Source organism: Plectropomus leopardus, chromosome 10, assembly GCF_026936395.1.
Source record: "Plectropomus leopardus strain MGB_pleo_1.0 chromosome 10, ASM2693639v1, whole genome shotgun sequence".
Lineage (NCBI taxonomy): Eukaryota > Metazoa > Chordata > Actinopteri > Perciformes > Serranidae > Plectropomus > Plectropomus leopardus.
In genome coordinates this window covers 7,883,826-7,911,451 of record NC_142185.1, presented here as the reverse complement: position 1 = coordinate 7,911,451, position 27,626 = coordinate 7,883,826, and the positions used below count along the sequence as shown (strand labels likewise).

The window sequence follows — 27,626 nt, the reverse complement described above, 5'->3', positions numbered from 1 at the left end:
CAAAGGATCTGAGATTTATCGTGAAGATCTGAAGCAATTTGTCATAAATAGACCATGACACGTCGACTAAACATTACACACAAAAAAACAGATGACCAATAAAAGCCTGTGTGTAGACGGGGTTAAAATGTCAAAGAGCCTTTGCTGTTTATCTTCAAAGTTCTCTTAAAAAATCCATTTAACTTTGTTTCTCAGGACATAAATGTGTCCTGAAGAGTCGACTTCAAATAACTAAGCAGCGGAGAAACCACCTCTTCATTCACAGCTAATGGTCCTTTGATAGGCAGTCAAATAGCATGAATGCTATCTGTGCATGTATCCTGTGTGGGAACATGTATCAGATGGTGTGTGCGGGACAGAGATAGTGGCACTTCACAGGCTAAAACTGGAGACATCAATAGCCCCTCTGATTTTGCAGAAACGGGGAATTCCCTGAAAATTATAAACACAATCTGAGCAGTTAGCTCAGAGATAAGCACCTATATTCGTATGTTGAAAGTTAGACATGTTGTCTGTGTGCTGTTTTGACATTATTACATGTATCATTAACATCCATACGCCATGTACTTGTTTTGCACAGGGGGTGATCGGTGAGCTGAGGGTGGTGGGAGACCCCCGTGCTGCTGAGAGACACTGTGAAGAGGATGAAGATGACTCAGACATGGTAAATGACACCTAATCCAATTTTGAAGAGAACTGACGACATATGATTGAAAACACATGACAATGTAAGCTCCAGTTAAGACAGACCTGTTTCACGAAAAGGACTTTTACTGTAATATTTCCCACTGTGGGGAAGCAGGTGCTGGATGCTGTCAGAGTTTAGCCCAGCAGCTCCGCCCTGGTGTGTATTATACATGGGGACGTTTACACTATAGAAATCCCAGCCAAGCCCATTTACCAAACACATCAGTTAATCCTGATCAAAATTTTCTTCTTTTATTACATACTGTGAGAAAAAACAAACAAGAATGTGAGCTAAGCAGCTACACAGGGTTATGTTAGAATGACATGAAGTGTGATGTATTTTTTTTCCTTATTATACCTGTTCAACTAGGACATATCAGCTTTACACTACAAAAACAATGCTGTTCTTTCCTTTTCCTTTTCCTTTTACTCCTCTTTTTCCTTTTTTTTCTCTTTGACAATGATCATCATCTGTTGAAAATGCCAGTTTCTTTTGCTTTGGACATGCAGCATTAGCCTCAGTATTTCAGCCATCAGTGTGCATAGTGAGCTTTACATTTTAAAAGGAATCACCTGGAAACATTCGAGAGTCAGTTGAAAATAAAAGTTTTTTGTCCAACTCATGGAGCTAACATTAACTTTATTGGCTTATTAACTGCAGCTAATCAAACCTGAAAGCTGGATTAGTTCAGATAAAAATATCAACAGATGCTACAGATCTGTCATTGTAATCATTAACCCTTTTTACACACTATAGGGACACTGCAAAGTCCTTTTTTATGTCACCTTTGCATTGTTACACAGAACTTAACAGCAGCAGCATCGTGCTGCTCCAGTGTTTGATATAAGACAGCATGCTGGCGTCATGGAAACACAAGAGGCGACATAAAACATACGCAGCAACAGACAACAATTAAAGGACATTTTCAGTTGTTGTTTTTCTTTGAGGTAGCAGCTAACTGCTGCTAGCTACTTTTTTTATCTAGTGTGGGTGAAACTGTCACACCCATCCTTCTGGCTGTCCCTTTTACACTTGATACTTACACTTATTCCTTGATTTGGTGCTGTTATTACCTCAGTTGGCAGCCAAACAACTCACCCATTCCACACAACAAACAGGCAGTTAAAAAGTGGCTATTGTGAACTGCATATTTGCCAGAATGAAGAGCTTGACAAGCAAAACAGTAACCAGGAGAGGGCTGGTGAAGAGTACATAGCAACTCAGATTTAAATTTATCCTTACATAATAATAATTTGACCAGTGAACATTAAGTACAATTTCAAACTGATCCATCAATTTCAACAAAGAGTTAAATTAGGCCTGGGATGCCCTAAAGTAGTAGCCTGGTAACCAGACAAGTCTACAAACTTGTGTTGTTTTGCTTTGTGAGATACATGTGGTATCCCTCCCAATCAAACAATTTTTTTTGGCCGACATGGCCCAGGCTGAGCCAATCACAAGTGTCTAATATAGGGCATGTTTCATTTGATGACTGACATGAAAAAATGTGATGTCATTTCTGGCTCATGCACAAATTCTGAAAGCAAAAATAGAAAAACTTGTTCACAGACATACTGATGCTGCGCCATCACAGTTGGCACACTGTAGTCTGTGGACATTTGTCTGTAGTGCAATGCTTTGTCACATGTTTCATAGCTCTGATTGCTTGTAGAGCTTGTGTCTAGAGGCATTGAATGGTGCTTGATAAAGAGCTTTTCGAAATCGAAAATGAACTGAGAGGTTCTGGACTAACTCACATGTGTGAATTAGTCTGGGGAAGAAACTGTATTTTACAGGACGTTATTCTTTTATGTAGCACAACATATTAGCCATTATAAATGTGTAACCAATAAGCGTGTGAGAGCAGCCTTTTCACCACTGACCCTGACCACCCACACACAAACACAGGTGCCTCACTGCGGCCCACCAGCAGCCTTTACTGTTGTTTAGTAAAACATTGCGTTCGCAGCTGCTCCACTTGGTGAGACCACCAAAACCTTGTGTTTACTGACAGAATAAGGGTCAAAATTTTACCACGTGTTGTCATCAGATCTTTAGATGAGAGAATGACAGATTTCTGATTTCAGTCTTTAAACCTCTCTCTCACACACACACACACACACACACACACACACACACACACACAGAGAAAAGATACAGTCAATATATTAAATATACTGAAGAACTCTGCCTCTAAGGGAAGTGTGTGAGACATACTTACTTAATTGTTAAATTGTCTGATACAACAAATATACCAGCATTTAACTTAATGACAATACATTGCAGGATTAAAAACATTTTCATTTTTTCAAGTAAAATGCACATTGAGATCAAGGTATTTGTTTCAAGAGGGACCTGACCAAGAAAGTGGGTTAGGGGAAGAATAAAAGAATTCTTTGTCATATAAAAAAAACATTCACAGCAATAAAAACAACACAGACAACTAAACAAGGCCAGTGATACCGTCACAAAGAGCTCAGCCCAGCTTGTATTTGCTGTGGAGCCCCAAATAAGAGGCCCATGTTAGGCCTCAACCTACTTGGTACCCAGGTATCCCGAGCATAACCTGTGTCTGGCCCACTTGGGTGAACCCGCCCATGTAGGCAACTAGCATGGGACCATTATAGAACCCGCAGACAATTCCATATAGGGTCTATTTTTCAGTCCATTTACTACCCACATGGACCTCACACACAAATGTTGGCTGGGAAAAACCATAAAGGCTATGGAATAACATACATAAATTACATATACATGTTGAATAAAAATACTGCAACTAAATTGCTAAATTCCTTTATAGCTGACTTTAATTTGATCAAGTTAATGAACATGTGGTGCCAGGACACACACATTTACAGTGCTCCGGGTCTCAGTTCATGTTGTTTGGATTCTTGTGTTGCCTGGGTCCTTGTGATAGTTCTTGTAAAAGTTAAATTAACAATGTCAGATGGATTCTATTATTATTGGTGTTGTTGTATGTATGTATATATGTATGTATGCATCTATGTATGCATGTGTTTATGTATGTATATGTGTGTACGTGTGTGTGTACGTGTGTGTGTGTCTGTTTACGTGCGTATATGTATGTGTATATGTCTGTTTTTGTTTTTTGTCAAAGCACTTTGTAAACCTTTGTTTTTAAAGGTTCTATATAAATAAAGTTATTATTATTATTATTATTATTATTATTATTATTATTATTATTATAGTTAACATTTTCAGATGTTACAGGTTTTAAATTGTCAATGCGTCCAATAAAACACAAAAGAACATCTTGAAATTAAAACTGTCAGTTTTGTCTCCTCAGGCTTCTGGTGAAGGAAGTGGTTATGTAGAGAGCAGACCCCCAAACCCAGAGAGACACAGATGGACGGTATGGAACAACTTTTTTTTTTATTTTTTTTTTTTTTATTTTGCTCTTTTACTTATTACATAGGTATGACAGTATTCACGTAATCATTTAAGCTAGGAGGAATGATTTTTCATTGATGACTGTTCTTTACAGTATATGACCCTTATTCTTCTTGGTACACTGTACTGAAACATTATGGATTGGTTGACCATTTTCTCACAGGAAAGTGTGTAAAGATATAAAAACCTGAAAAGGAAAAATGAACAAAGAATGCTTTGTTCCCTAAGGAGGACTCAATCAGCTGATCAGACATGTATACCTGGCCGATAAAGATTATTAACAGCAGGCCTGCTTCTGCAAACCGAGTCATCTCAGTATTAGATGATATACCACTGACGTCTCAAGTTACTCGCTATAAGTGAGCGAACACTCATCCCTCAAGAGAGATTAAAAACTGCTGAGTTGATGTGTGGAACTGAGCTGCTTCTGTCTTATAGATTTGGAGACAAAGACTTTTTATCATGGAGAGTTTTCTCTTGTAAGACTCAAAGGAAATTACCTTGTAGAGTTAAAACTAGGGCTTTCTAAAGTTAGGAGTTAATAATATAATTCTGAGGTTAAATCACTACTGCATGTGCTTTTACAGTAAGGCCAGCAAGAAGAACATTGAAGGGATAGTTCCAATTTTTGATGTGGGGTTGTATGAGGTACTTACCCATAGTCAGTGCATTCCATACAGTAAATGGCGGACATTACTACATGTAGAATATTACCACTGCTTCGCTGACTTTAGACACTCCTTTCCTACAGGGAACTGAAGCCGTTATCTAAGCTATTTCTAAAGCCACCAGATCCAATGACAAAAATCATTTTAACTCACAGCACACTGGAGTTGCTGGTCTACTGCTGCCTCAGTCGGTTTGTTTTTTAATGTTATTGTGTGACTTTGGTGTTTTATAGTGTTAGTTCTTGTTCATTTAAGTCACACAGTAACAAACAAACTATCCAATTGAGGCAGCAATAGAAGAGCAGCTCCCATGTGCAAGGTTAAATGACTGTTTTTGTCAAAGTAGTCGGGTGGCTGTGAAGAGAGCATAAATCAGAATCAGAATCAGAATCAGAAAAAGATTTATTGCCAGGTATAGTTAACACAATACGAGGAATTTGTTCTGGTGGGTTGGTGCAACATAAATATAGAAAAAGAAAACAGATAAAATAGAAGATACAAATATAAAATATAAAATATAAAAAGTACGAGTCTTACAGTGCAAAACAAAACAAGTAACACAAGTAACAGTGTAACAGTGCAAGAAACAGAACCATGGAATTAAAGTTATATACAAGAATGTTTGGAGTGCAAAATATATATTGATATTTACATTGAAATTCACATTTATACAGGTTTGAGTGCAACTTTAAAGACAAAACAGTGCGCACCAACACACCGAGGCAGCCATCCGCGGCGCCATCTTTTGATACACATCTTTTGATAAATAATGCTTCAGTTCCCTGTTAGAAAGGGATTTTTGACGATGAGGTTAAGTCCTAAAAATACTCTAAATGTATTACTTAAACTGATATTTCAACACATTATCATCCCAATTTGTCAAATATCACTGCCCGGTCAGTGCCGTTCAGAAATCCTCCTGCATTTGTTGTTGACATTCAGGAAAAGCGTGTCACTTTACACCTTTAAGATGCATTGTGTCACTTCTGTTTTCACAGGAAATATACTGTTTATGCTGGTTAGAGGCAAACAGTCTTTTTCAAAATAAACTTACAACGTTGTTAAAACACTCTGTTTTTATCTACATTTCCTTGTGCAACAAAAGCACAAGGTAAGGTGTAAAAAAAAAACATGGTTTTGCATACAAGAAGCAAACAATGGGGCTTCCAGATGAAAGTCCAGGGTTTGATAGACTCATCCAATGCCCCTCCCACCACACTCTATAGGGCCTCTGGAGCTCCTTATATTACTTTGTTACTGGCAGCATTTCAAACTGATGTCGTCCAGTGGTGTATCATACTGCTATGTCAGGTTTGGTCTGGCTGCATTATAAACTGAGATCGTCTGCTGGCTTATCATAGCGCTGTGAGAGGGGGCATTTGACATCAGTGTCTGATGCTGAAATCACTAACTAAGCGGCGGTATTTGATAAATTTGGAAGGTGAAGTGGCTGGATATTAAGGTAACTAATATATGATTTGCTGCAGCCCCTGGGAGTGTGCTGAACAGCCCCACGTCCAAGGATCTGTCCCTTTAAGCTCCGAATGTTAATTTAAGCACAGTTATTCAGCATGAACGACACATGCTTAAACAGGGGCTTTACCTGGTGTCTGATGAGGCGTGTGTGCTCTGAAATGTAGACTTATCACCTGGATAAAGGCCTAACATAACAGATAACGCAAAAAGGCTGGCGGATGAAGCCTCTTCACCATCATGCACATATGCATTGTTCTGTTCACTCATGCTTGTACTGTTATTCCTACTATGTTTTTGTGATCACCCATGCAAGGTTTCTAAATCACTGCATGTACTTGTATCTCTTGGTGTCTTCCTTCATCTCTGCTTTTGTCACTGTCTCAATCTACCCTGCTCTGTCTTTCTGTCTTCCTCTCTCTGCTTTCTGTCTCTCTCACTCTCACAATCAGATTCCACAGACACCCACTCACATCCTCCCACCCTCAGAGATAGCCACGCAGGCTGAAATGCAGCACAGCCTCCACCCTGCAACCACCACCTTTGTGCGTGTGTGCACTCCCACTCACAATTATAGTGGAGAGTTAGAAAAACCAGATGTCAATTTGGACTCGATCTGATCCAAGTCTGAGGCCCCCTGCCTCAAGGCTTTGTTATTCTGGCTGGTTTCTCAATCAACGTTGCACAGGAACTGACTGAGGTGGAAAGAAAGTACGAGAGGGAGACAGGGGAGGGCAGGGTCAGGCACCTCCAGTCGGAAGTCTCCTCATCATTACTGCCAAGTACTCTGCAGCTTTTATAAGGGGGCTTTTCCATCGCTTCAGTAGGCATTCATTAACATCATGTAATATTCGATGTAAAGTAAAAGACAACAGCTGGCATCTAATGCCTATCTGCCGCTGTTTTTCCACCTGATGTCTGTTCACAGGAACTCTGCACAGTTGTCCAACTGGTGCAATTAAGGCAAGTCTGGGCAGAGATGAGTTACAGGGGGAGGGTTGTAGAAGGGAAACTTTCCATTTTGTCATCCTGGAATTCATGGTGATAGATGGCAGAGCTAGTCAGTCACCCTTAGAGCAGTGTCACTGCTGGAGTCCAAGTGTCTCCTTGAGCATTAAGCCCAAAGAGGAAATGTTTCAAGAGCCTAGTTCTAACTGCACGTGATGCTTGTTTTAGGTAGAGAACAGCTAGTTGTCTGTAATGCCCATCATGTCAAGAAAGACAGAGCTTTAAGGTTGAGACAAGTTTGTAAGGACTTGCAACTCAGCTTGGACTCGACTGCCTTGAGACTCGACTTGACACTTTTAGGCAATAAGATGAGAAGAATAAGAGACTTGACTTGGTGACCCATAAAAATTGAAAAGGCCGCTACTAAGTGGAGTTATGCCTTTTCGAGACCTGCCAAACTGTCCTGAATAATTAATAACAACCAGGATGCAGACTATCCATAATCTAATGCAAACTCTGAAGGGACAGTTCAGTCCAAAATTTTAAAAAAATAAAAATGAATTACATTATTTTCACTCCTACCAGTAGTACCTATTTATCAGTCTAGATTGTTTTGGTGTGAGCCAGTTGGTGTTCCCTCTGCACAATTAATCGGAGCATGAAGCTGCTCAAAACAAGGTCTATCAGTTATCCTGAGTAGCCAGGTCATTATTTCTGGACAGAGACATTGCCTATGAGTTAAAAAAATAGATAGATAAAAAATAAATAAAAATCACAAGCCAAGTGCCGTCTAGTTAGTAAGCAGACATCTCTGTGGCTGATATCTCCAACATTCGGCAACTCGCACCAAAATAATCTAAATTGATAAATAGGTCTAAAGGTAATAGTGTTTTTGATTTTCGGTGAACTGTCCCTTTAAGTTACAGCTGCTTGCAACCGTATAAAAGGAGAAATCTCCTGATTAAGATTAAAGAAATTAGGCTTTTAGTATAAAACTCATGAGTTTCTACAAATAAATAAATAAGTCAACGGTTTCTCTCCTCTCCAGCATATTATCTTATTTCTCCCTGCTGCCACAAAAAAGCAAGTCTTTCATTTTGGTTTGCAGTCTTAATGAAACGCAGCAATATTTGGGGAAAAGACATAATTGTTTCTGCTTGAATAATTTCTTTTTTCTTTTTTCACTTTATTATGCAAGAGTCAATAAGAGTCAAACAAATGTGAGGCAAAACTTGGCTGCTGCATTTTATAAACAGTTTTTATTCCATCCTAAAACCAACTCATTTCCCCGTGTGTTACTTTATAGGGCATGCACTAAAAGAAAAAATAAACACACTGCTGCGGAGGTGGAACATGCTCATTGCCGAGGGAGCTGCATACTTGCTCTTAGATTCAAGGGGTTGTGTGGTTCAAATCCATCAACACTGTGCTCTAAAGATCGGAGCCTCCCACCCGTCAGCCCTCAGCTATGATGGATAAGTGAAGGAGTGAACAAGCAGGGTATTCTTTATCTCATTAATACATATATCAACTTAGAACAGTCATTAGCGGTCGGGGCCAAATTCTTAGCATAGCCAGTGCCGTGCAACACAGTGGGGAGAATTCCTCCAAAAGGAAACTGGTTAATTATCAACAGTGGCTTCACTTTGCCCCCTCAGCTACCCCCTCTGCTACATTCTCTCATATCCCACTCAGCCTGAATTCCACAGGTGACAATTTGAGGTGTATCAGCGGTGAGGAATGAGCTGCAGACTAGGGGGGGTATTTGCATTGATTCCTCCCCCTCGTTACTTTTCACCCAAAGGCAGTTTGAGTTTGAGAGCAGAAGTGACCCCACCTCCCCCGACCTTCAGTAACTCCTGTTGCTTCTCTCAGTCCAGCTGTGTTTTTAGTGACAGAGGATTGTTGGGAGGTTGGAGACTGACCTGTCTTTCCATTGTCCACTAACAAAGGCGTAGGTTTTGTTTCTACAAGGGACACACATGCTCTAAAAATACTGAGTTTCAGACGTCTAATGTCCTGCGTTCTGGTGAATTTTTAAGCAGCATTTGATGCAATTTTCTGCATTAATTTATGCTGTAAATATCTTAAATTTTGTCAAGTACACAAAGATATGAAAAGCATTATCTCAAATACTGTATACTGAGCTATTAAGATGACAGTGAAATTGGTTTGTTAATGCAATCATGAAAAGGCAGGACAAAAAAAAAAGCTGGGTAGATGTCTGATAAGGAGGTGTCGTAGACCAGCGGTTTCCAACTGGACTTGCCACAGGGGCCAGATTTCTGCTTAATTGTTAGTTTGAAGACCACACAGTAGATAAACAACATGTTGGCTTGGAACACAATGAAATAAAACACATTGAAATTATAAACAGAGATGGGCATTTCAAAATAAAAGCTCTGTGCTGGAAATTCACAGAACTTCAAAATAAAGTGTGTTTTTTACAAATGCAACAAGTTAACAAGTCACTTGCGGTCCATTTAGAATGGACCACGACCCACAAGGGTAATGTCAGGGTAAGCCAATCAAAGCAGAGGAAGGCGTGCAATTCCTTCACCACCCTAGGAGGTGCTACTTCCTCTATGCAAAATTAAAGCAAAAATATCCCAGATACCGCTGCTGCCATCTTGCATTGGTGACGTCTTTTGGAGCCAGTGTGAACAAAGGCAATCTTTGCAATTTGAAGTTCCCACCAAAAAAACCTGTCTGACTTATCACTAGCAGAACCACCAGAGACAAGGACACAGATTGGCACGCACAGCTGTCAATCATGTTGTCAAGCCGCCTTTTTCTAGCAACAAATAACAAAATAACCAAAGTTATCAGAAATGCGAACACTTGAACAAACATCAGGATCATAAGAACTACCTAAAATGACAGAAACCATCATAAGGAAAAATGTATTTGACTTGTACTTCGAGTTTTTACTTTGGCCCATGTCCCACCAAACAAGCTACAGCCGGCCACCAGGGAATGATCATGTTTTTGCTTCAGTTTTGAAGAGCTGCCATTGCCATTTTCATATGCAGTCTATGGGGGTTCTCACACACACACACACACACACACACACACACACATACATACACACACACACACCTCTTATCCTTTCCTAAGTTGAACCCTGTTTATTTGATCATTGTTTTTTTTTAGTTGAGCCATGCAGCTTACAAATGGGGTTTAGAGTGGCAGCAATGGTAGGATCATGCACAAATACACATAAATGAATAGTAATAAATGTTGGTGCATGTCATATGTATTGCAAACATACTCAGTTATTGTACTCTGAGTGTCATTATTACTCTGGGTTACAGCAGTGTAGATCAGTGTGATATCCTGGGAGGTATGTTCCCCGACAGCTTTCATATTGTTCACATAAAGAGGAGTTTGGCAACACGGCTCAGGCATTAGATGTCTGACGGTGATTAACACATAAACTGCAATTACTGAAAGCGATAACATTTGCCAAATAAGAGAGGAAAAAGGTTTAGTTCAGTACTTGTTTTGCTCTTCACATGTTGACTCAATCATGTTTACCCCGTTTAAAGGCTTCATGTAGAGCTGGGAAACAAGCTTGTTATTGTTAGTTAGGATGAGAGCTTTGGCTGCACAAACTATAAACATTAATGCAATTGAATGGTAACACAATGCTGACTTTTTCCCATGCCATACACATGGCTATTGTATTGTTTCTGCAACACAGGCGGATACCGGGGGATCCGGAGCCATTAAATGTAGAGCAGGCTCAGTGTAGCTTCCTGCAAATGTCAGCTGTTGTCCTTTTGAAATATGTATCTCTCTCTGTTGCATGATTATTTTCCTGCAGACTACTCCTCCATCTTCACGGCCCATTCAGCAGCCACCACTGACCAGGACAGATGAGCTGACAATCGCAAGAGAAACAGGTGAGTTTATCTGGACACAGTGACACTTCCTGAAAAGATTTTACATTTTTTTATTTTTTATTTAAAGATCACTCACAGTCTTAAATTCTGCTTGTAGAGAGAGATCAACAATTACTTGAGATGCAATATTTTTCATGTTTCTATGTTATTTCTTTACCGGACTGAAGTGAAAAAGATTAGTGTGCTTTCTTCATCTAAGCCCTTTTTCAGAGTGTTTTTACAGATGCCTTCTGATCTGCCCCTCGCTGTGTTGCAAGCATCACTGCCTTTCATACATTCATCATTTTACCTTCAGAGGTAGAAAAAAGATATTACTAGCAGACGCTCACACGTGACTGAGCTCACCTGTTGGGTATGGAGGGGATGTTTAAAATGGCACGTGGTGCTGCAAAGTTCATATTCCTTCAACATGCATAGCTGAGCCAGTCAGAGCTTGCACCAAATGCATATGCTGACACATGTCTCCATCTAGTGGACATAAGGATTCATGTGAGACAGGCAGGTGAAAACATGCACTGGTAAATTTTGAGATTTTGGGCTATTTTCTTTCCTTAACATGTTCTTTTAGACTTTATTTTAGAAAAAAATGCTCAAAATATGTATTTTGTCTTTTTGTTGTTGTTATTGTTGTTGTTTTTAAATAATTCAGAGCTCTGTTATGGAAATATATGCAAAAACTGGATATTTGATGAAGTACTACCTCATTTGCATATTTAACCCTTTGAAACCTGAGCAAATGGACTTGGTTTCTTTAAAAATACATTTGAGGTCAACAAACAAATCAACAAGAAATGGCCCAAAAATAAGCAAGTCATTCGGAAAAAACAAAACAAAAAAGTTAACAAGAAAAAAAACTGGAAAAAAGCAAAGACAACTTAACTTGTAACTTAATTTAAATAAAGAAATAAGATAAATATATTTTGTTGACCATGTCCTTTTCCCATTTTATATGTTTTTTTAAGTTAATGAGACATTTCTTGCTGAGTTGCTCATTATGTTTTTTTCCCCAATGTTTTTAAAAGAAATCAAATCAATTTTTTCAGGTTTCAGTGAAACGTGTCTAAATGCAGGTCAAGAAAACTGATGTCAATCCAGGTTTCAATGGGTTAAACGTACAATTTCAGAAAATGTGAAACAAAACCTTGTCTAAATGTAAGTAATCAACTGGGGAAGTTTCTTGGTTATTTTTGGTCTAAAAATGTTGGTTTATTACAATACATGTATTTATAGGCTGTTTTCTCAAAACTGAGTCTCATTCTCTCAGCCAAAAATATCCACTTCAGTAGCACTTACATACACCAAACTCCAGTTTTACTCCTGTTGTTGATATTCTGAAGGTTTATACAGAGGTGGTTGTTCATGACTCATTCATAGCCTGATTTCCAGAACATTTTATTCCTAAAAACATGATGAAAAATTGAAAAATTGATAAAAAAAAATTGATAAAATTGACATGATTTTTTTTTCATGGCTGTGGAGAGTATTTTCTGGTTTAAGGAGAGGTAAAAAGAGATATCCAAAATTCCCTCAGTAAAAAAAAACTCTTGACTTTAATATAACAACAAAGTTAAACAAAAGTTTTAAACCTGGCTTTATCAGATGTTTAGATTTCTGTTCTGGCAATGTACACAAATTAGTGCATATTTGATTAGATAATGAATCATTTGCATATTTAAACAAATTTAGAAACATTTTAATACAAAAAATGTCTTGATTTAAGTCATTAACTAGGGATCTGGGGTCTCTCTGAACGTAGGGGTTTGAAGTCTCTAACTTGGGCACTAAAGTGTTGTGTGTGTTTCTTGCATCTATTGAGAATAATATACCCCAAATCTTACTTAGAGATTGACCCATAGAGAAAGTAAAACAGATTTTTGTCTGCTTTAACTGCATTTTCCATATTACAAATTGCACAGGGTCCTCCAGTGGAGTCTAGCAAAGCACATGCATATAGACACGACATGAGCAAATGAAGAAACGTCTTCACCAATTAGACAACACATGCAGCATTAAAAAAAACATTCTGCGAGAAACTCAGTGGATCACAATTACAATGGGGGTGGGTACACTAAAAAGTTGGGCACATGGCTTAGACATACTTTTGTTGCCATAGTTTTTGGTTTATTAAGTTATTGATAGGCCATTATGTTTTTGGATTGTTTCAAGCAGCACTTTTTTCTAAATGCTGCAGTGTGTTGAGCCTACGGGGCCCTTTCATTGCCATCAGCAGATACTGGCTTACTGAAATATTATATTTTGTTGACAAAGTGAAGATGTACAAAACATTAACCAAAAATTGAAGTATTTTTCTTTTTTTTACATAATGAATGAATATTACATACACTGAAAAGCATCGTATTTAATGTCTCCATCTGCTGGTGGGCCCTCATGATGAGAATGTGCATAATAAGATGTTAATTCCACAACAGAAGAGACAATGCTAACTTAAATCAGGTTGGGAGAAAAGTGGATGTATCATTATTGGTATCAGTTATTGACCAAATGTGTTGTGATATATTGGCATACTGACAAAATGTACAGTATTGTGCATCCCTACTGACTAAAACTGTGAAAATTCAACCATGAACTGGAAAGACGTTGACGTACTTTGCTGTATTTTAAGCTAACTGTAGGACAAAGACACAGCGTCTTGTCAGATGCATCAGTAAGCAGAGTAATCAGGATCCAGTCCATTTCACATTGGATAACAGATTACTTGAAATGGTTCCTTAGCTGTAATCATACACTCAGTAAAATCAACATTTCAAAAAACACCTTTTTTTTAAATGCTCAAGAAGTTGGATGTACAGAATGGCGGATCAGCTCTCACACATGGCCTCACTTTGTCCTGGAGCCCACGTGTGACTGACTTGAATTAATGTTCTTCTGGAACTGAATTTAACACTGTCTTTTGCGTTGTGTTCAGCAAGTGACTCCCAGCACGTTTCACACTCTGTGGAGTCCAGCCCCGGACTTCCTGGGTCACCAGGTGGGTCGAGGTGGAATTAAAAACACAGAGACAAACATTCAAACCTCCTGTGCTTTATTCTATCGTTAAATGTTTTGCCTGCTTCATGTGTGCTCCTCCTGCAGGACCTCACATGGATTTCAAAAGCACACAATCCAAAGAATGCATGAGCTGTCTACTTTATGCTTTTGAATTCAGGCAGGATGGCAGACATGTTGGTATATGAGCCAGCAGGGGGATGGAAAATTGGGTCGTTCTGGCTGTAATCCTCTAAAAAAAAATGTACACAAAGTTCTTTTTAGAAGAGGGAGAGAGAGAGAGAGATGAATTTGCAATTTTTGTTGCTCTTCACAGAGATGTTTCTTTCTTAAAAATAACAAGGATTGGAAAATGTTGCATATTAGTTTAGGCTGCTTATGCTGTGATATGAGGTATTAGTTTTTTCAGTGAATATTCCATGCTGATGTATCACTGAAAAAGCCTGCTTGAAGTGGACATCATGTTGCTGTGCATGTCAGCAGCATTGGAGATGTGCGACTTCAATACAACTGAGGAAATGGTATGCATCTGAAACAAGCTCTGCTAAAAGTGACACACTCTGTGGGAAGAGTTTAAGGTCAATTCAGCTCACAGCAGAATATAAATATCAGGATGGTAGTGCATGCATGCAGGTGTGGGAAGGTGCATTCCTCCAAACCTTCACATGGCCTTTAAATCACAGCCCCGCACACTGGGATTCTCGCTCCATCAGGCAAAAAGTCATTTTCTTTCGCTCTTTTCTCCTCTTCTTTTGGGTCCTGTATATTGTTTGGGATGTGGGATACAATCATTCATCATTTTTGAAAGGTCTTTTCATGAGGGCATAAATGACTCTCTCCCTTTGTTGTTGTTTTCAGGGCCAGTTGGGGCTAAAGGAGAAAAGGGTGACCGAGGGGATACAGGAGCGAAAGGAGACAGGGGTCCAATTGGGCCGAAGGGAGAGGCTGGCTCTGGCTCTGGCTCTGGCTCCAGCTCGCGGGGTGGGGGCCGTGGAGAGAAGGTTTGGACCTTTTTTTATGATCTGCTGTGATAGTGGACAAAATAGCCTTTGTCATGCAGCATGAGGGGAACAGGACGCACTGATAATGCTAGGAAACTTTTTCTTTTGACATAATCTGTCCTTGGGAAAGTTGCAGTGGGCTGAAAGCAGAAGCAAAGACGAGCAGTGGTAGTAATAGCAGTGACATGTGGTTAAGTGTCCCAAAGGAACACTAGAGGGAGCTGCAAGCCCTTTTTGTTTTTCAAGCATATGCAATGTAACACTGTGTCTGCAAGTCCTCAAAAAATCTTAAATTCTGTTTTATAAATACAAGGGCTTTAAAGTCATTAAGTAGTCTTCAACATAAATTTAAGAGGTCACAAAAAATATATAATATAATTTATCCATCTGTTGGTTTCTTTTTTTGTCAAAATGAATCAAGCTCTTCTGCATGAAAGTCTCATTCCTGAACTTAATGCTGTCTTTTTACTTTATACTAGCACTTATCTGCTGGTAAAATGTAGATTAAACTACATTTTAATCTACAACCCTATTCCTACTTAAACCTACCATATATACTTATCTGCAATGCTTGAATAATGAATGGATGACTTAAATTTGGTTAAAAAAAAATACATTTAAAAGGTCTTACATTTAATTTCTTGTATAATGTCTTATTGTGCCAAAATGTTTTTTAAAGTGATTGTAAGTTTAGGAACACATTTCAAATGAGGAAAATATTGTGGGCCTGACATTGATTTCATTTTCTTAAAACACCATTCACACAATTCAAAAAAACCTTAATAATATGGTGTGATAACATACATTAAATAAGGAGAAAAGAAAACTAATACGCAGATTGAGTCTATCAGGGGATATGGACACAAAGACAAAAATTAACTTTATATTAGCAGGTATTACGCATCTAACTTATTTCTATTGACAAACATAAGTTACTGTCCTGTTACTGTAGGTTGATGTATATTGTTTGTAATGATTTGATGCTAATGAAACAGGATTTAATTTCATTTTTTCCCCTTAAGATTTTAATACAGCATTTGAGCCTGTAGTTCATGTTACTCAGCAGACTCCTAATGAAATTTGAAGTGCTTTTGTTGATACACGTCAGTGGATTTTAGTCATACATAGGTGAGAAAGCAAGACGAAAACTGTTGGCACTCACTTGGCAGTGTTTCTGCTTGTCCTTTCCAGGGAGAACCAGGGGAAAAGGGAGCAAAGGTAAGTTAGAGATTATCTTATTTTTGCGCTTTTGGCTCTTTGATTAAAGTCACCGAGAAATCAAGTTACAGATGATGATCTAACAGGGGTCTTGGAAAAAAAATGACAGAGAGGGCTGCTACAACATTACAATAGGAAACTGTAGTGTTGATTTCATTGTTTAGATATCCGTTGAAGTTGAAAGTAATCACAGTAAAATAACACAGGTCCACCCTGAACTGACAGATGTGGAAAAGTTTTAGTCTTAACCTCAGTTAACACGGACGCTTCTTCATCTCCAGGGCAGCGCAGGCTTTGGCTACCAAGGAAAGAAGGGAGAGCCCGGCCCCATTGGGCCCCCCGGTCCCCCTGGCCCTCCAGGGCCTGCAACTGAGTTTTCAGTCGGCAGTGATGGCACAGGTGCTGCCAGAGTCCCCGGACCTCGAGGACCACCTGGACCAAAAGGCGACACAGGCCCCCAGGGACCACCAGGAAATGACGGAGAGCCAGTTAGTAGACTATAGTTTAAGTCTTTAAATTGAAACAAGCATAAAATTTAAACCAAATGCTTCTGTATTTGTTACATTTGTGTCTTTACTGTAAAGTAATGTTGTCACAATACCAGAATTTTAAACTTTGATACTATTATAAAAATATTTTTTTGAAAAGATACTCTAAACCTCTATGGATACATTGGCAAAAAGCAACAGAAGTCTCAGGCATTCAGAATGGGATAATGTTTTTATTAACAATCAGTGCAAATTGCTGATACAGAAAGAGTCACTAAACTCACACCTCCAGTCAGTCGATGGGTTTGTTGCCAGAGAGAATGCCGTATCAGCCACAGGTTAAAGACCATATTGTCATGTTCCTCTTTGTTTCATCAGAGCAGCCATATATTGACAATCTGATTGGTCTGATCTGTTTGGGTTTTTTTTTATAGCTTTGGTACTTTCTATACTATTGGATGTACAATGTTTAAAATTAAATTTTGAACCAAAAAACGTGATATGATACTTTGGGCAGCCTTACTGTGAAGCACATCTTCTCTGTTTTATGCTCAATTGAGAAACCAAGAGAAAAAATCTCTTGAGTTTTAAATGTTATTTGTCATTTTTTAAAATCACAAATGTGTCTCCAAGGACATGTATTTAATTTTGTTCTGTTTGTTTTGTTTTGTTTTTTCATTCTCACAGGGTGATCCTGGTGAGGATGGCAAAACCGTAAGCGCTTGTTTTTCCTGCACAATACCAAGATCACTTATAAATGACTTTAACTCTTACTAACTGTCAGAAGGTCATGTGATGATGGATTGTTTAAAAAAGATATCTATTCCTTAACACTCATCTTTTCATTGTATTAACACCAGGACAACCTCTAATGCCCTAACATTGTCTCCTTACACAGGGTCCTGATGGACCTCCAGGTTTCCCAGGAACCCCAGGTGACCCTGGAACTAAAGGAGAAAAGGTCAGATGATCAACAGAGTAAAAGACAAAGTACAGTAGAATGTGTCAAATAGACACATTATTTCAGTTTGAATGGATTCAATGGATGAATGGTTGTAGAAATCTTCGTTGTCTTAATGAGTCTCATGCACACAGGGAGACCGTGGAGAGGGTCAACCTGGCCCAAGGGGACCCCCAGGACCTCCAGGACCCCCAGGACCAGGACTCAGATCTGTGAGTTAATCTTGGCCTCGGTCACATGCTGTGATGTCCTGCAGCTACAACTGATTTCACTTTGTGTATTTCAGACTTTTGTGGACATGGAAGGCTCAGGGTTTCCTGATCTGGAGTCTGTTCGGGTGAGAAGAATTAAATATATAAACATTACTCTCAACAGTAGTGAAGCATGTCATCTTTATTACTTTAAGACTCTAACTAGCATCTGTAAATGTCAAACCACAAAGAAGATAAATTGTAGGTAAAAGATGTTTCTGTTTCTGGATACTTCCATTTTGATACGATGATAGCGATCTTAGATCTGAAAAGACATTAGAGATTAATATACATCTACTTTATGCAAACGCATTTTTGTTTTGTTGTTGTAGGGACTGCCTGGCCCACCAGGTCCCCCTGGTCCCCCCGGTCCTCCTGGTCCCTCTATAGCAGGAGGAGGCACAGCATCGAGTTCTGGGGCATTCGGACCACCAGGAAAGGATGGAGCACCCGGTCAACCTGTAGGTGTCCCAAGTGTTTGTCTCCCAACACTACTAGCTAAATAAAACTTTAAGCCCTCTGAATCATAATTAATATGACTATAGAGTGTAACTTAATCAACTGTATACCTGAACCAAATCTGTTGGACTCTAGGGCTTGCCTGGTTTGCCGGGTACTGATGGCCTCCCAGGAGCTGCTGGTCCCAAGGGAGAAAAGGTAATGTGACATTGTGACATTAATTGTTTCCTCTGTAAAAACTGACAAAATGTAATATTGGTATCCCGTGAACTTAAACCACAAAACTTCTCAACAGTAGTCACAGTGTAAACAATCTGTGTCAGTCAAGCTGAAATGAAAGCATAACTAAACCCTCAAACTTCTTTTTTTAGCTGAAAATCGATGTATACTGGTATATTTATTAGTGCTGTTGATGGATTCAGGTCAAAATATTTATATTTTAGTGCAAAGTATTTAAATTCTACATATTTTTTTATGAGAATATACGGAAACTGTCCTCATACCAGGCAGTTGAGATATGCTATTGGCTGATACTCTGTTTGTTGATGTATATGGAGGCAGCTTTTGTCACCAATCATAACTGGACCCATTGAAGAGACACAGCTAACGCTAGCTAGACCGTCTTCCCCTCCTTTCTATAATACAACACTGAGTGATGGGAGCTGTCAGTGACTCAGTGGGTGTTGAAAAATACATTTGGTGGGAATAAACACTAACATCGGCAAGCTAGGCTAATAAGCTTCCACTTCCTGAGCATGGATATATAAAGAAAAACTGGATACAGCGTTGGGGGCGGGTCATGTTCATTCCTATGAAACTTGCTCAGTGGCTAATGAAGCCATGAAAGGTATGATATTACCCAGATCCTCCACATCATCGGGCAGAGCCAGTGCATGACAGACTTTGTCGGCTGAGTGGCTAACTTCCAGTTTAGCACTCCACTAACCTGAATGGGGAAGAAATGATTAAATCTTGCGTCTTTTCAATACTTTTAAGATGTTCTTGGACTGAACAGATTAAATCCAGATAGTGAAACTTTGCAGGGGTTGTGATGCTCACAAAAAACAGACGTCTCTTTCCCAATGAAAGTCAATGGAAAAAAAGTCTTTATAGGCCCAATGGCATCAGATGACGGACCTGAAAACTGTAGTTCCACAGTTTGGCCACTGTGTCAAACCAGCTACAAAGTTGGTGGTGCAATTTCTGGGGGCTTTTGCAGTGGAAGCCATTCACATGTTTGCTTCAGCTTACTTAGTGGGCAAAACTTCAATGCTCTCAGTCCTCACAAGTGTTAAATGTTGCAAAGGCACACTGTAAATTGTTAATTGTGCATAACCAACATTAGCTTGTTGAAAAGGGGGAAACAACAGCTTGTATCAGCATATGTAGGCTATAAAGAGCTAAGACGTGTGGCTAAAACACTGGGTCTCTGATGTCTGCCAACCACTGCCATGGGAACCACTCACTCAGAGGCTTGAGGTTTGGATGATGTTTCCACAAATATTTTTTTAAAATGTTGCAAACCTGCACTAGGCCAAAGTATTATTACAATTTATATTTCCGTACAAAAAAAGAAGAATTTAAATGTCAGTCTGACTGTAACTGGCATTTCTATTAAATGTTTTTGTCTTGCTCTCTGCTACACCAGGGTGATTCAGGTGAGCTGGGCCTTCCAGGAGCAGTTGGAGAGAAGGTACGAATTCATGACCCTATTTCCTTTTGTTCATTTTTTTACCTTAAAGTAGCTGCTATTTTATAGTATGATCTACACTCCAAGAGACATACTCCTGAGATATAGGTACATAAATTGAATGTAAGTTGGTGGTGTGTTTTTGGGAATACCAGAACTGCGTAAAGCAGGTTCACTAACTAGAATGACATATCAACTTCCATCCAACTATTCCTAAAGCTGCTCTCATCCCTTTCATTTCTCCAGCCGAGCTCCTACTTTTCTTTCCTCATCAATCTGCTGCCCCACTATTTATCCTCCTCCTACTTTCCTAAGCCTCCCCATGTGCAGGTAACTGGGCTCCAGCACGTCAGCCATCAAAGGGGATTTGTGTCTTCTAACAATATGCAAATGTTTCTCAAATATTGTCAGCTACAGACTTGATTTAAAGTTTAATCTGAGTGCTGGCTATGGTTTGGTTTAACACTTGGGGATGTCTGAATTTGGCCCAAGAACAATGAGCATGGGTCACTGAGCAGCTACATTATCCTGCAAACTACTAAATTGCACTCGTCCATACTAAATGCTGCATTACACAAGTATGAGAGGTTTTGTGCAGGATATGAGAAATTATTATTATTATTGTTACTAACAAATGATTTTTAAAAAATCTACATTACCTTAACATTGTTAGATTCATTTTACTAATGGTGAAATCTTTGATTTTGCTTTTAGGGGCTGTTTACATGGCAACGGTTCTTGCATGAAACATTAAACTTTTGTTGCAGTTTGGCCTTTCATTCACACGACGACAACGTTTTGGGGGCCTGAAAACTCAAACTTTTGAAACCGTGTTTCAGAGGGAAATCTTTGAAAACACAACCCCTTCTGTCGCTGTGTAAACTTACAACGCGCAGATCCTGTGAGAACAGTGACGTCACGGCCGCACGTTGTGCATTCGTGTGGTGCTCTTTTATGTTTATCATTACATGTTACACCACCAGCTATTGGCCTGGCATGCATACTACATAGTTTCAGTTGTTTTGAGGATCCATGTACACGAAGATAGTTCTCACAGTGTCATTTTTGGTTTATTTAAATGAAAAGGGAAGACTTTTCCATTCCAAGTGGGGCCATTCTCGTCTAAATGTGGCCTACTAACCTAACTTTGTATTTTTATTCTTAACTCTGATTTTGTCATTCCACTGTACAGGGATCTCGAGGAGACCCCGGTTTACCAGGAACTCCAGGAGAACCTGGACTGGCTGGTCTTCCTGGACCCATTGGACCGGTTGGGCCACCTGGGCCTCCTGGACCTCCAGGACCAAGTTATCGTGTTGGATTTGTAAGTTCTTGCTTTGTTTTTCGTGAAGATACCTTTTGATTGAGTTGACAAAAAAATCTCCCAGAAAAAGATTTTTAAAAAACCCATCATTTTATTTGTGTAATTTTGTTGTCTGGGACAGAGCACCAGGATAGCTTCTGATAAAATAAATGACGATTTGAAAAGATGTTCAGTAACAATACAAAACAGTGTGTATTGACAGCTGTGGTGCAGATACACTGGTGTGGTCAGGTTGTTTGTTCAGTATATCAATGAGGTAAATCATCTGAGGTGACATGAAAGCATTCAATGTTAAAATAAATAAAACTGGAGAAAAAAAGCCAAATTTTAGTTTGGCTCTTTGTGTTAAAATTTTTTTTGTGTTTGAAGGATGACATGGAGGGCTCTGGTGGAGGTATCAGCAATGGACTTCCTGGCGTCAGAGGACCAGAAGGAAGACAGGTCAGTACCCCGTATTGAAGGAATACTTCAGGTCCTATGGAAGATGATATTGCGGTTTTAAAATCTTCACATTACAGTGTTTAAAGTAGGCAATAGTTCTTACTTGGGATACAATTCTTAAAATATTTGTATGCCCCATATTACAAGCCAGAGTACATCTGTGATCCCAGATCTGATCAGCAGCTTTAAACTGTGTTCATGAAGCCACTTTGTAGGACAGAATCGGATGCAAGATATTGGCTGTTTTATTTTCCAGAGTGCCATTGACAGAGAAAGTTAGGAGAAATTAAATCTGAAAATAAGATTAGTCTTTTACGGTTTTGCTTCTTAATCAAAATGCAGTCTTGTGGCAGCACTATTGTAAATTTTGAAGCAGCAAAATAAATGTTCATCACCATAGCTAGCCTCACACGCATGTTCTATTTACATTTCACCTGAAAATGTAATTTAAATTTGTTGATCAACCATGTTAGTGTAGTATTTCTGCAGAAATAAGCATCTTGGCATAGCTCAGATAACAGTCGCTATCAAGTAATGCTGTGGTCACTGTAGCCGAGGTCAGTAAAGTTTTCATGGTAGTAAGAACAAAAAGTTGCAAGCTCAAGCAGATAAATGGATGCAACCAGCACTTTTTTCAAATCCTTGTTTACTGGTTTTAACTTTTGCAAAAAAGTTAAAAACACTAAATCAGACACTAATTCCAAATGCGCTGTATAAATGCCCTTAATAAATCAGCATATCCTTAGTTTTTAACCCTTTGAAAACTGGGCAGATTGGCTTGAATTCTTAAAAAAAAAGACATGAGAATAGGCATTAAGCAATTTTAAAAGAAATGTCCCAGTAATTAGCAAGAAATTAGTTAAAAGTACAAGAAATTTAGGAGAAAAAACAAACAAGAAATAAAACAAAAAAACAAAAGAAAAATAAATAAAATTGGTAAAGTCAAAAAAAGTTGCTCATTGCCTTTTTCCCATGTTTTTAAAGGGAAATCAATCCAATGAGCCCAGGGTTTAAAGGTTTTAAAAACTTGTGATTGCAGCACTAGAAAGCTGATGTCAATCTTGGTTTAAAAGGGTTAATCAGAAATGTATGAATTCGGAAAATTTTAGAGCATTCCACAGAATATGCTGTTTACATGATACTAAACCATACTAAATTCAGAATATTATCATATTATCATATGGTGGAATTTTAGTGAGCATGCTAACATAGGCAAGGAAGATATACTCGAAGCTGCAAATAATCATATGTTTGCTTTCAGGGTCCTCCTGGCATGCCCGGACTTCCTGTAAGTAACTGAAGTCATTTTTCTAGTTATCTGTCATAAGCTGGTCGTCTTTCCCCCTTCTCCAACTCACATTGTTTATTTACTGTTTTATTTTTTTATAATAGCAAACTACTGAAAACTACTGAAGTTAGTTGAAACCATAGACTGTAAATAAAGATGGATGACGCGCCCCCACTTACCACCTGTATGCTGAATTGAGGTTAAAATATCCCAAATACGAGCATTGCCATTTTGAGAAGGTGATGTCATTGGGAGCCGATATCGATATCTGTGGTGGGGGAGTTCCCGCCCAAACACCTGTCTGACCAATCGTGAGCAGCTCCATTGAATGTGAGCGCATGGATTGACTGTCACAGCTGTCAATCATGGTGGATAAGCCCCTTTTGAATAATTTAATAACTCATTAAAACTGAACTTATCATGAAAACAAACACTTGAACAAACAGGGCGATGAGAACTACCTTCAGAGACAGAAACCATCTTTGGGAAAAATTTATTTGGCGTGTACTTTGAGTTTTTAGTTCAGCCTATGACCATTCACTAACACGGAGGGGCGGGCCTTAGGACCTGTACTGCAGTCAGACACCAGGGGGTGATCAATATTGAAATAACCTCACTTTGGGAGAGCTGTCATGGCGTCCATCTTTATATACAGTGTATGGTTGAAACACACAAACAAGCCTGAGGTGAGGTAGAGCCACCAAGGACTGAGCAGGGGGCACACCCTCAAGGCTCTTAATGAGATTATTTAGAATTCAGGTTTGGTTATTGGCGGTAGACTTATCCTTGCAACTCTCCTCTACTGTCGTCTCACTTGTTTTTTTCCTAAACCATTGAGGTCCAGAAAAATACGCTGCAGTTTTATTGATTGCTAAGGGGAAATAAGGCCCTTGTCCTGATTGATGAAACAAATAGAGGGGGGAAAAAAGGCAATTCAAGTAAACTTTTCACATTGTGGGAAGTAATGCGGTAATAACTTTTTGTGTTTTACTGAATTTTGTTTTTTTTTTGTTGGTGTACCTCTGCAGGGTAAAGCTGGGCTGCCTGGTATACCGGGTCAGAAGGGAACTGAGGGTCGTGCAGGAATAGATGGACGGCCAGGGTTGGACGGCTTCCCCGGACCTCAGGTAAAATAGATCTACATGAAAAACTAGAATTAGCATCTTGTGTTTGTACATCACCGCAAATCAGTCAAATTGAATGGGACGCTTTACACACATCTTCCCAACAGCAGCAAAGAAGATCCACACAATTAGCACAGTTTCAAGGTGAACACCCAAAAACTAATGTCACCAATTCAGGATCTGACCAAATATCTCCCCTTCCCTTAGATATAACGTTGAGTAATGGCCAGAAAAGTGTTTTTGCAGAACATTATAATGTCACAGTGACACTTTGATTATAATGTTATCAGATTTGTGTGAAGTTTTGTCATGATTGGCATATGAATTCTTAAGTAATGGAAGTCATAGTAACAGTGACCTTTAACCTCCAAAATCTAATCAGTTCAAGTGGGCGTTAGTGCTGAATTTTGAGAAATACTCTCAATGATGAGATATCACTTTCACGATGATGAGTCTGATGCCAGTGACCTTGACCTTTGACCAGCAAAATCTCATGAGTTCATCCTTGACTCCAAGAGGATGTTAGAACCAAATTTTAAGAAATTCCCTCATGTTGTTCTTGTGATACTGTATTCCTGAGAACGGGATGAACAGACAGACAGATGACCCGAAAACATAACACCTCTGGCCATGGCTGTCGCTGGTGCTGAGGCGGGATAAGATTATTTCACACATCAGCTGGATAGCAGAGGTTGTTGTAGTGTTATCACAGTGTTAGATGTTTGAAACCTGTGTGATTTTAGGCAGCATTTGGTTTACAATGTTACACTACAGACAGCAACTGTCAAAATGATATGTGACTTTAAAGGAAACATTCATGCTTTGTGTTTTGTTTCTTTGCCGCCATGCCGGCGCCATTGCTAGAGGCATTATGTTTTCAGGTTGTCCGTCCCCCAATTCTCATGGACATGATATCTCAAGAACGTCTTGAGGGATTTTCTTCAACTTTGGCACATCAAGGATTAACTGATAGGATTTGGATGGTCAAAGGTCACTGTGACAGCAAAAAAAAAACATTCTTTTGGTCATAACGCAAGAATTCATACACTATTTCTGACAAAATTTTACACAGCGGTCCAACAATGTCATAACCTAACAAACAACGGGGTAAACATAATTTACTATTTTAAATGCTTATGTTTGTGGAACATTTCCCCTTGAGGCCTTAACAGGTAAATTCATAACATCTTTTATACTGAGTGCATTCTGGGTGACAAAATTATTATTTTGTTGTTCTGAGGAAAAACAACCGAGTATGCAGACTGAAGTCATACAAATATTGGCAGAATGCAGTAACAGTAGCAGAAAGTGCCAACCCCTCACAAAAACCCCTGTGTCAAACAATTTTGTAAAAAAGTAACCATAATAGAGGGAATGAAATGGACTGTGCAGGGACAAAGAATAATCATCTTTCGCACATCCTGCTGCTGTTTCCAGCAGTGCAGAAGAAGTTAAAACACAGTTTGGCCACAATGAAGAGGCACTGAAGAGCTTTAGAGTTTATCAGTGTCAGGAAAACTGCTTTAAATATACTGTAAAGTTGGGATCTATCACAAGTCATACCCAATATAAGAATTAAAGTTATTCTTGTTTTGGGGGGGGTATTTCTGCCTTTACTGGATAGGACAGAGACTAAGTGTGAAAGGAGGAGAGAGAGGGGGGAAGACATGCAGCAAAGGGCTGAGGCTGGAATCGAATCTGTGACTGCTGCAGCTAGGACTTAGCTTCTGTTCATGGGGTGCCTGCTCTATCCACTGAGCCAGTGACGCACCAGTGAAAGTCATTCTTGACCGTGGAAATAGCAATTTAACTCAAAGTCCGCATTCTACCTTTTTCAAGAGCTTTCATTTGCTAGAGTTTGTCCAATTTTCATGGAAACAGCTAAGTTGTTATTCATACTTTGGTCACAACAGCTCAGAAAACTCCATCCACTGTAAGCGACTGAAGTCCTGTTATTGGCCTATAATAGCCCTTCAGTTAAGATTTTTTTGGCCATATACTCAGTATATTTTCAAGAAAGTTTGGAATTGATAAAAATTTTATATCCATTTCTTAAACCTTTTGAGATGAATGAAGAAAGCATTTTCCCCCCATTTGATATTTAAAAACACTTGTTTTCAGTGAGGAAATACATCGATCTGCTGAAGTAAACATAAATTAAAGCTGCAGGCAGTGATGAAAGGGTCCTTGCACACCCATGTATGTTGGGGTACAGGTGAACTCCTGCTAAAATGGTCGTTCATTTCTGTGAAAATCGGATAATGCACGCAGAGAATTTGGACCTTGGAGTGAGATATTTCACATGATGTAGTACTTCCAGCGGCCACTAGATGGCACTGGAGGGCACATAAATTCTTCATCATCTGGGTGTACATCATTTTTAGACCGGACCATGAAAATTTCATGTAAATTAAAACATAACTGTCTTGCAAGGCTTACTTCTTGTTGCCAGTTGGTGGCGCTATTACGACTAGTGTATATTGTCATACAGATGTGTTCATGGAGAGACCCTCATCAAACCTAAGAAGTTTCAGGCAGATCGGTCAATGTACACCAAAGTTATAACAATATCCTGTTTCATAGCTAAACGTTAAAATTCTACACCCTACCATGGGAAAACCACAAAAGTTTTGCACGGACCTGTGATAACTTTTCATCACCAAGGGATTAAGACTGGACACACCAAATTTGAACTCGATTGGAATAATCCTGTAGGACAAGTTCGCGAAAATTCGAGGCTGGAAATCACCAAAAATGAGCATGAAATTCAAAATGGCCGACTTTCTGTTGGGTTTGGGGGGGTGGGTCCAAGGGGCGTTTTGTGCGTCTGGGCATGATACATAAATGTACCAAATTTCGTAATTGTAGGTGAAACTGGCCATTGGGGCCATTAGGCGGCACTGTGGAGCCATTTTGCTACGCCCATATCTGAAACCAACAAAATACAACATTTTTCACCAGTACCAAGTTTCATGAGTTTTTGAGAATGTTGAGACCTCCAAAAATGTGATTCATTTGGCAGAAAAATAATAATTCCTTGCTCTCCAAGAGAGTCCTCGCACAGTTTGTGCTTGGGCCCTAATGATATTTGACAAAGAAAAAATATTTTAAATTTAATTATGATATCAAATTTATTCTGTATTTTCTATTTATTTATTTATATATATTTTTATTCTTTTATTTCGGACATATAGTTTTTTTCACCATTGTGTCTTTTGTCTCATCCCTCCTTAACTTTACAGGGACCAAAGGGTGAGAGTGGAACCAAAGGAGAGAGGGTAA

General features: G+C 39.0%; 1 protein-coding gene across 6 annotated transcripts in view; it reads left to right on the top strand.

Moving 5' to 3' along the window:
• The window catches only part of col18a1a (collagen type XVIII alpha 1 chain a), a 99,009-nt gene that overhangs the window by 59,469 nt on the left and 11,914 nt on the right, over positions 1 to 27,626 (top strand). For 2 of the 6 annotated variants that reach the window (XM_088082974.1, XM_088082972.1), the window contains 20 exons: positions 581 to 664; positions 3,996 to 4,061; positions 11,015 to 11,093; positions 14,020 to 14,082; positions 14,958 to 15,100; positions 16,292 to 16,318; positions 16,600 to 16,806; positions 17,494 to 17,520; positions 17,705 to 17,767; positions 17,902 to 17,979; positions 18,054 to 18,104; positions 18,351 to 18,479; positions 18,613 to 18,675; positions 20,126 to 20,170; positions 20,414 to 20,497; positions 21,360 to 21,491; positions 21,861 to 21,932; positions 23,194 to 23,220; positions 24,249 to 24,347; positions 27,587 to 27,622. In XM_088082974.1, the coding sequence (XP_087939100.1) occupies positions 581 to 664; positions 3,996 to 4,061; positions 11,015 to 11,093; positions 14,020 to 14,082; positions 14,958 to 15,100; positions 16,292 to 16,318; positions 16,600 to 16,806; positions 17,494 to 17,520; positions 17,705 to 17,767; positions 17,902 to 17,979; positions 18,054 to 18,104; positions 18,351 to 18,479; positions 18,613 to 18,675; positions 20,126 to 20,170; positions 20,414 to 20,497; positions 21,360 to 21,491; positions 21,861 to 21,932; positions 23,194 to 23,220; positions 24,249 to 24,347; positions 27,587 to 27,622 (1,575 nt within the window). The remainder of the gene's footprint in view (positions 1 to 580; positions 665 to 3,995; positions 4,062 to 11,014; positions 11,094 to 14,019; positions 14,083 to 14,957; positions 15,101 to 16,291; positions 16,319 to 16,599; positions 16,807 to 17,493; positions 17,521 to 17,704; positions 17,768 to 17,901; positions 17,980 to 18,053; positions 18,105 to 18,350; positions 18,480 to 18,612; positions 18,676 to 20,125; positions 20,171 to 20,413; positions 20,498 to 21,359; positions 21,492 to 21,860; positions 21,933 to 23,193; positions 23,221 to 24,248; positions 24,348 to 27,586; positions 27,623 to 27,626) is intronic. The other 4 variants (XM_042494721.2, XM_042494719.2, XM_088082973.1 and 1 more) reach the window with 3 other exon arrangements.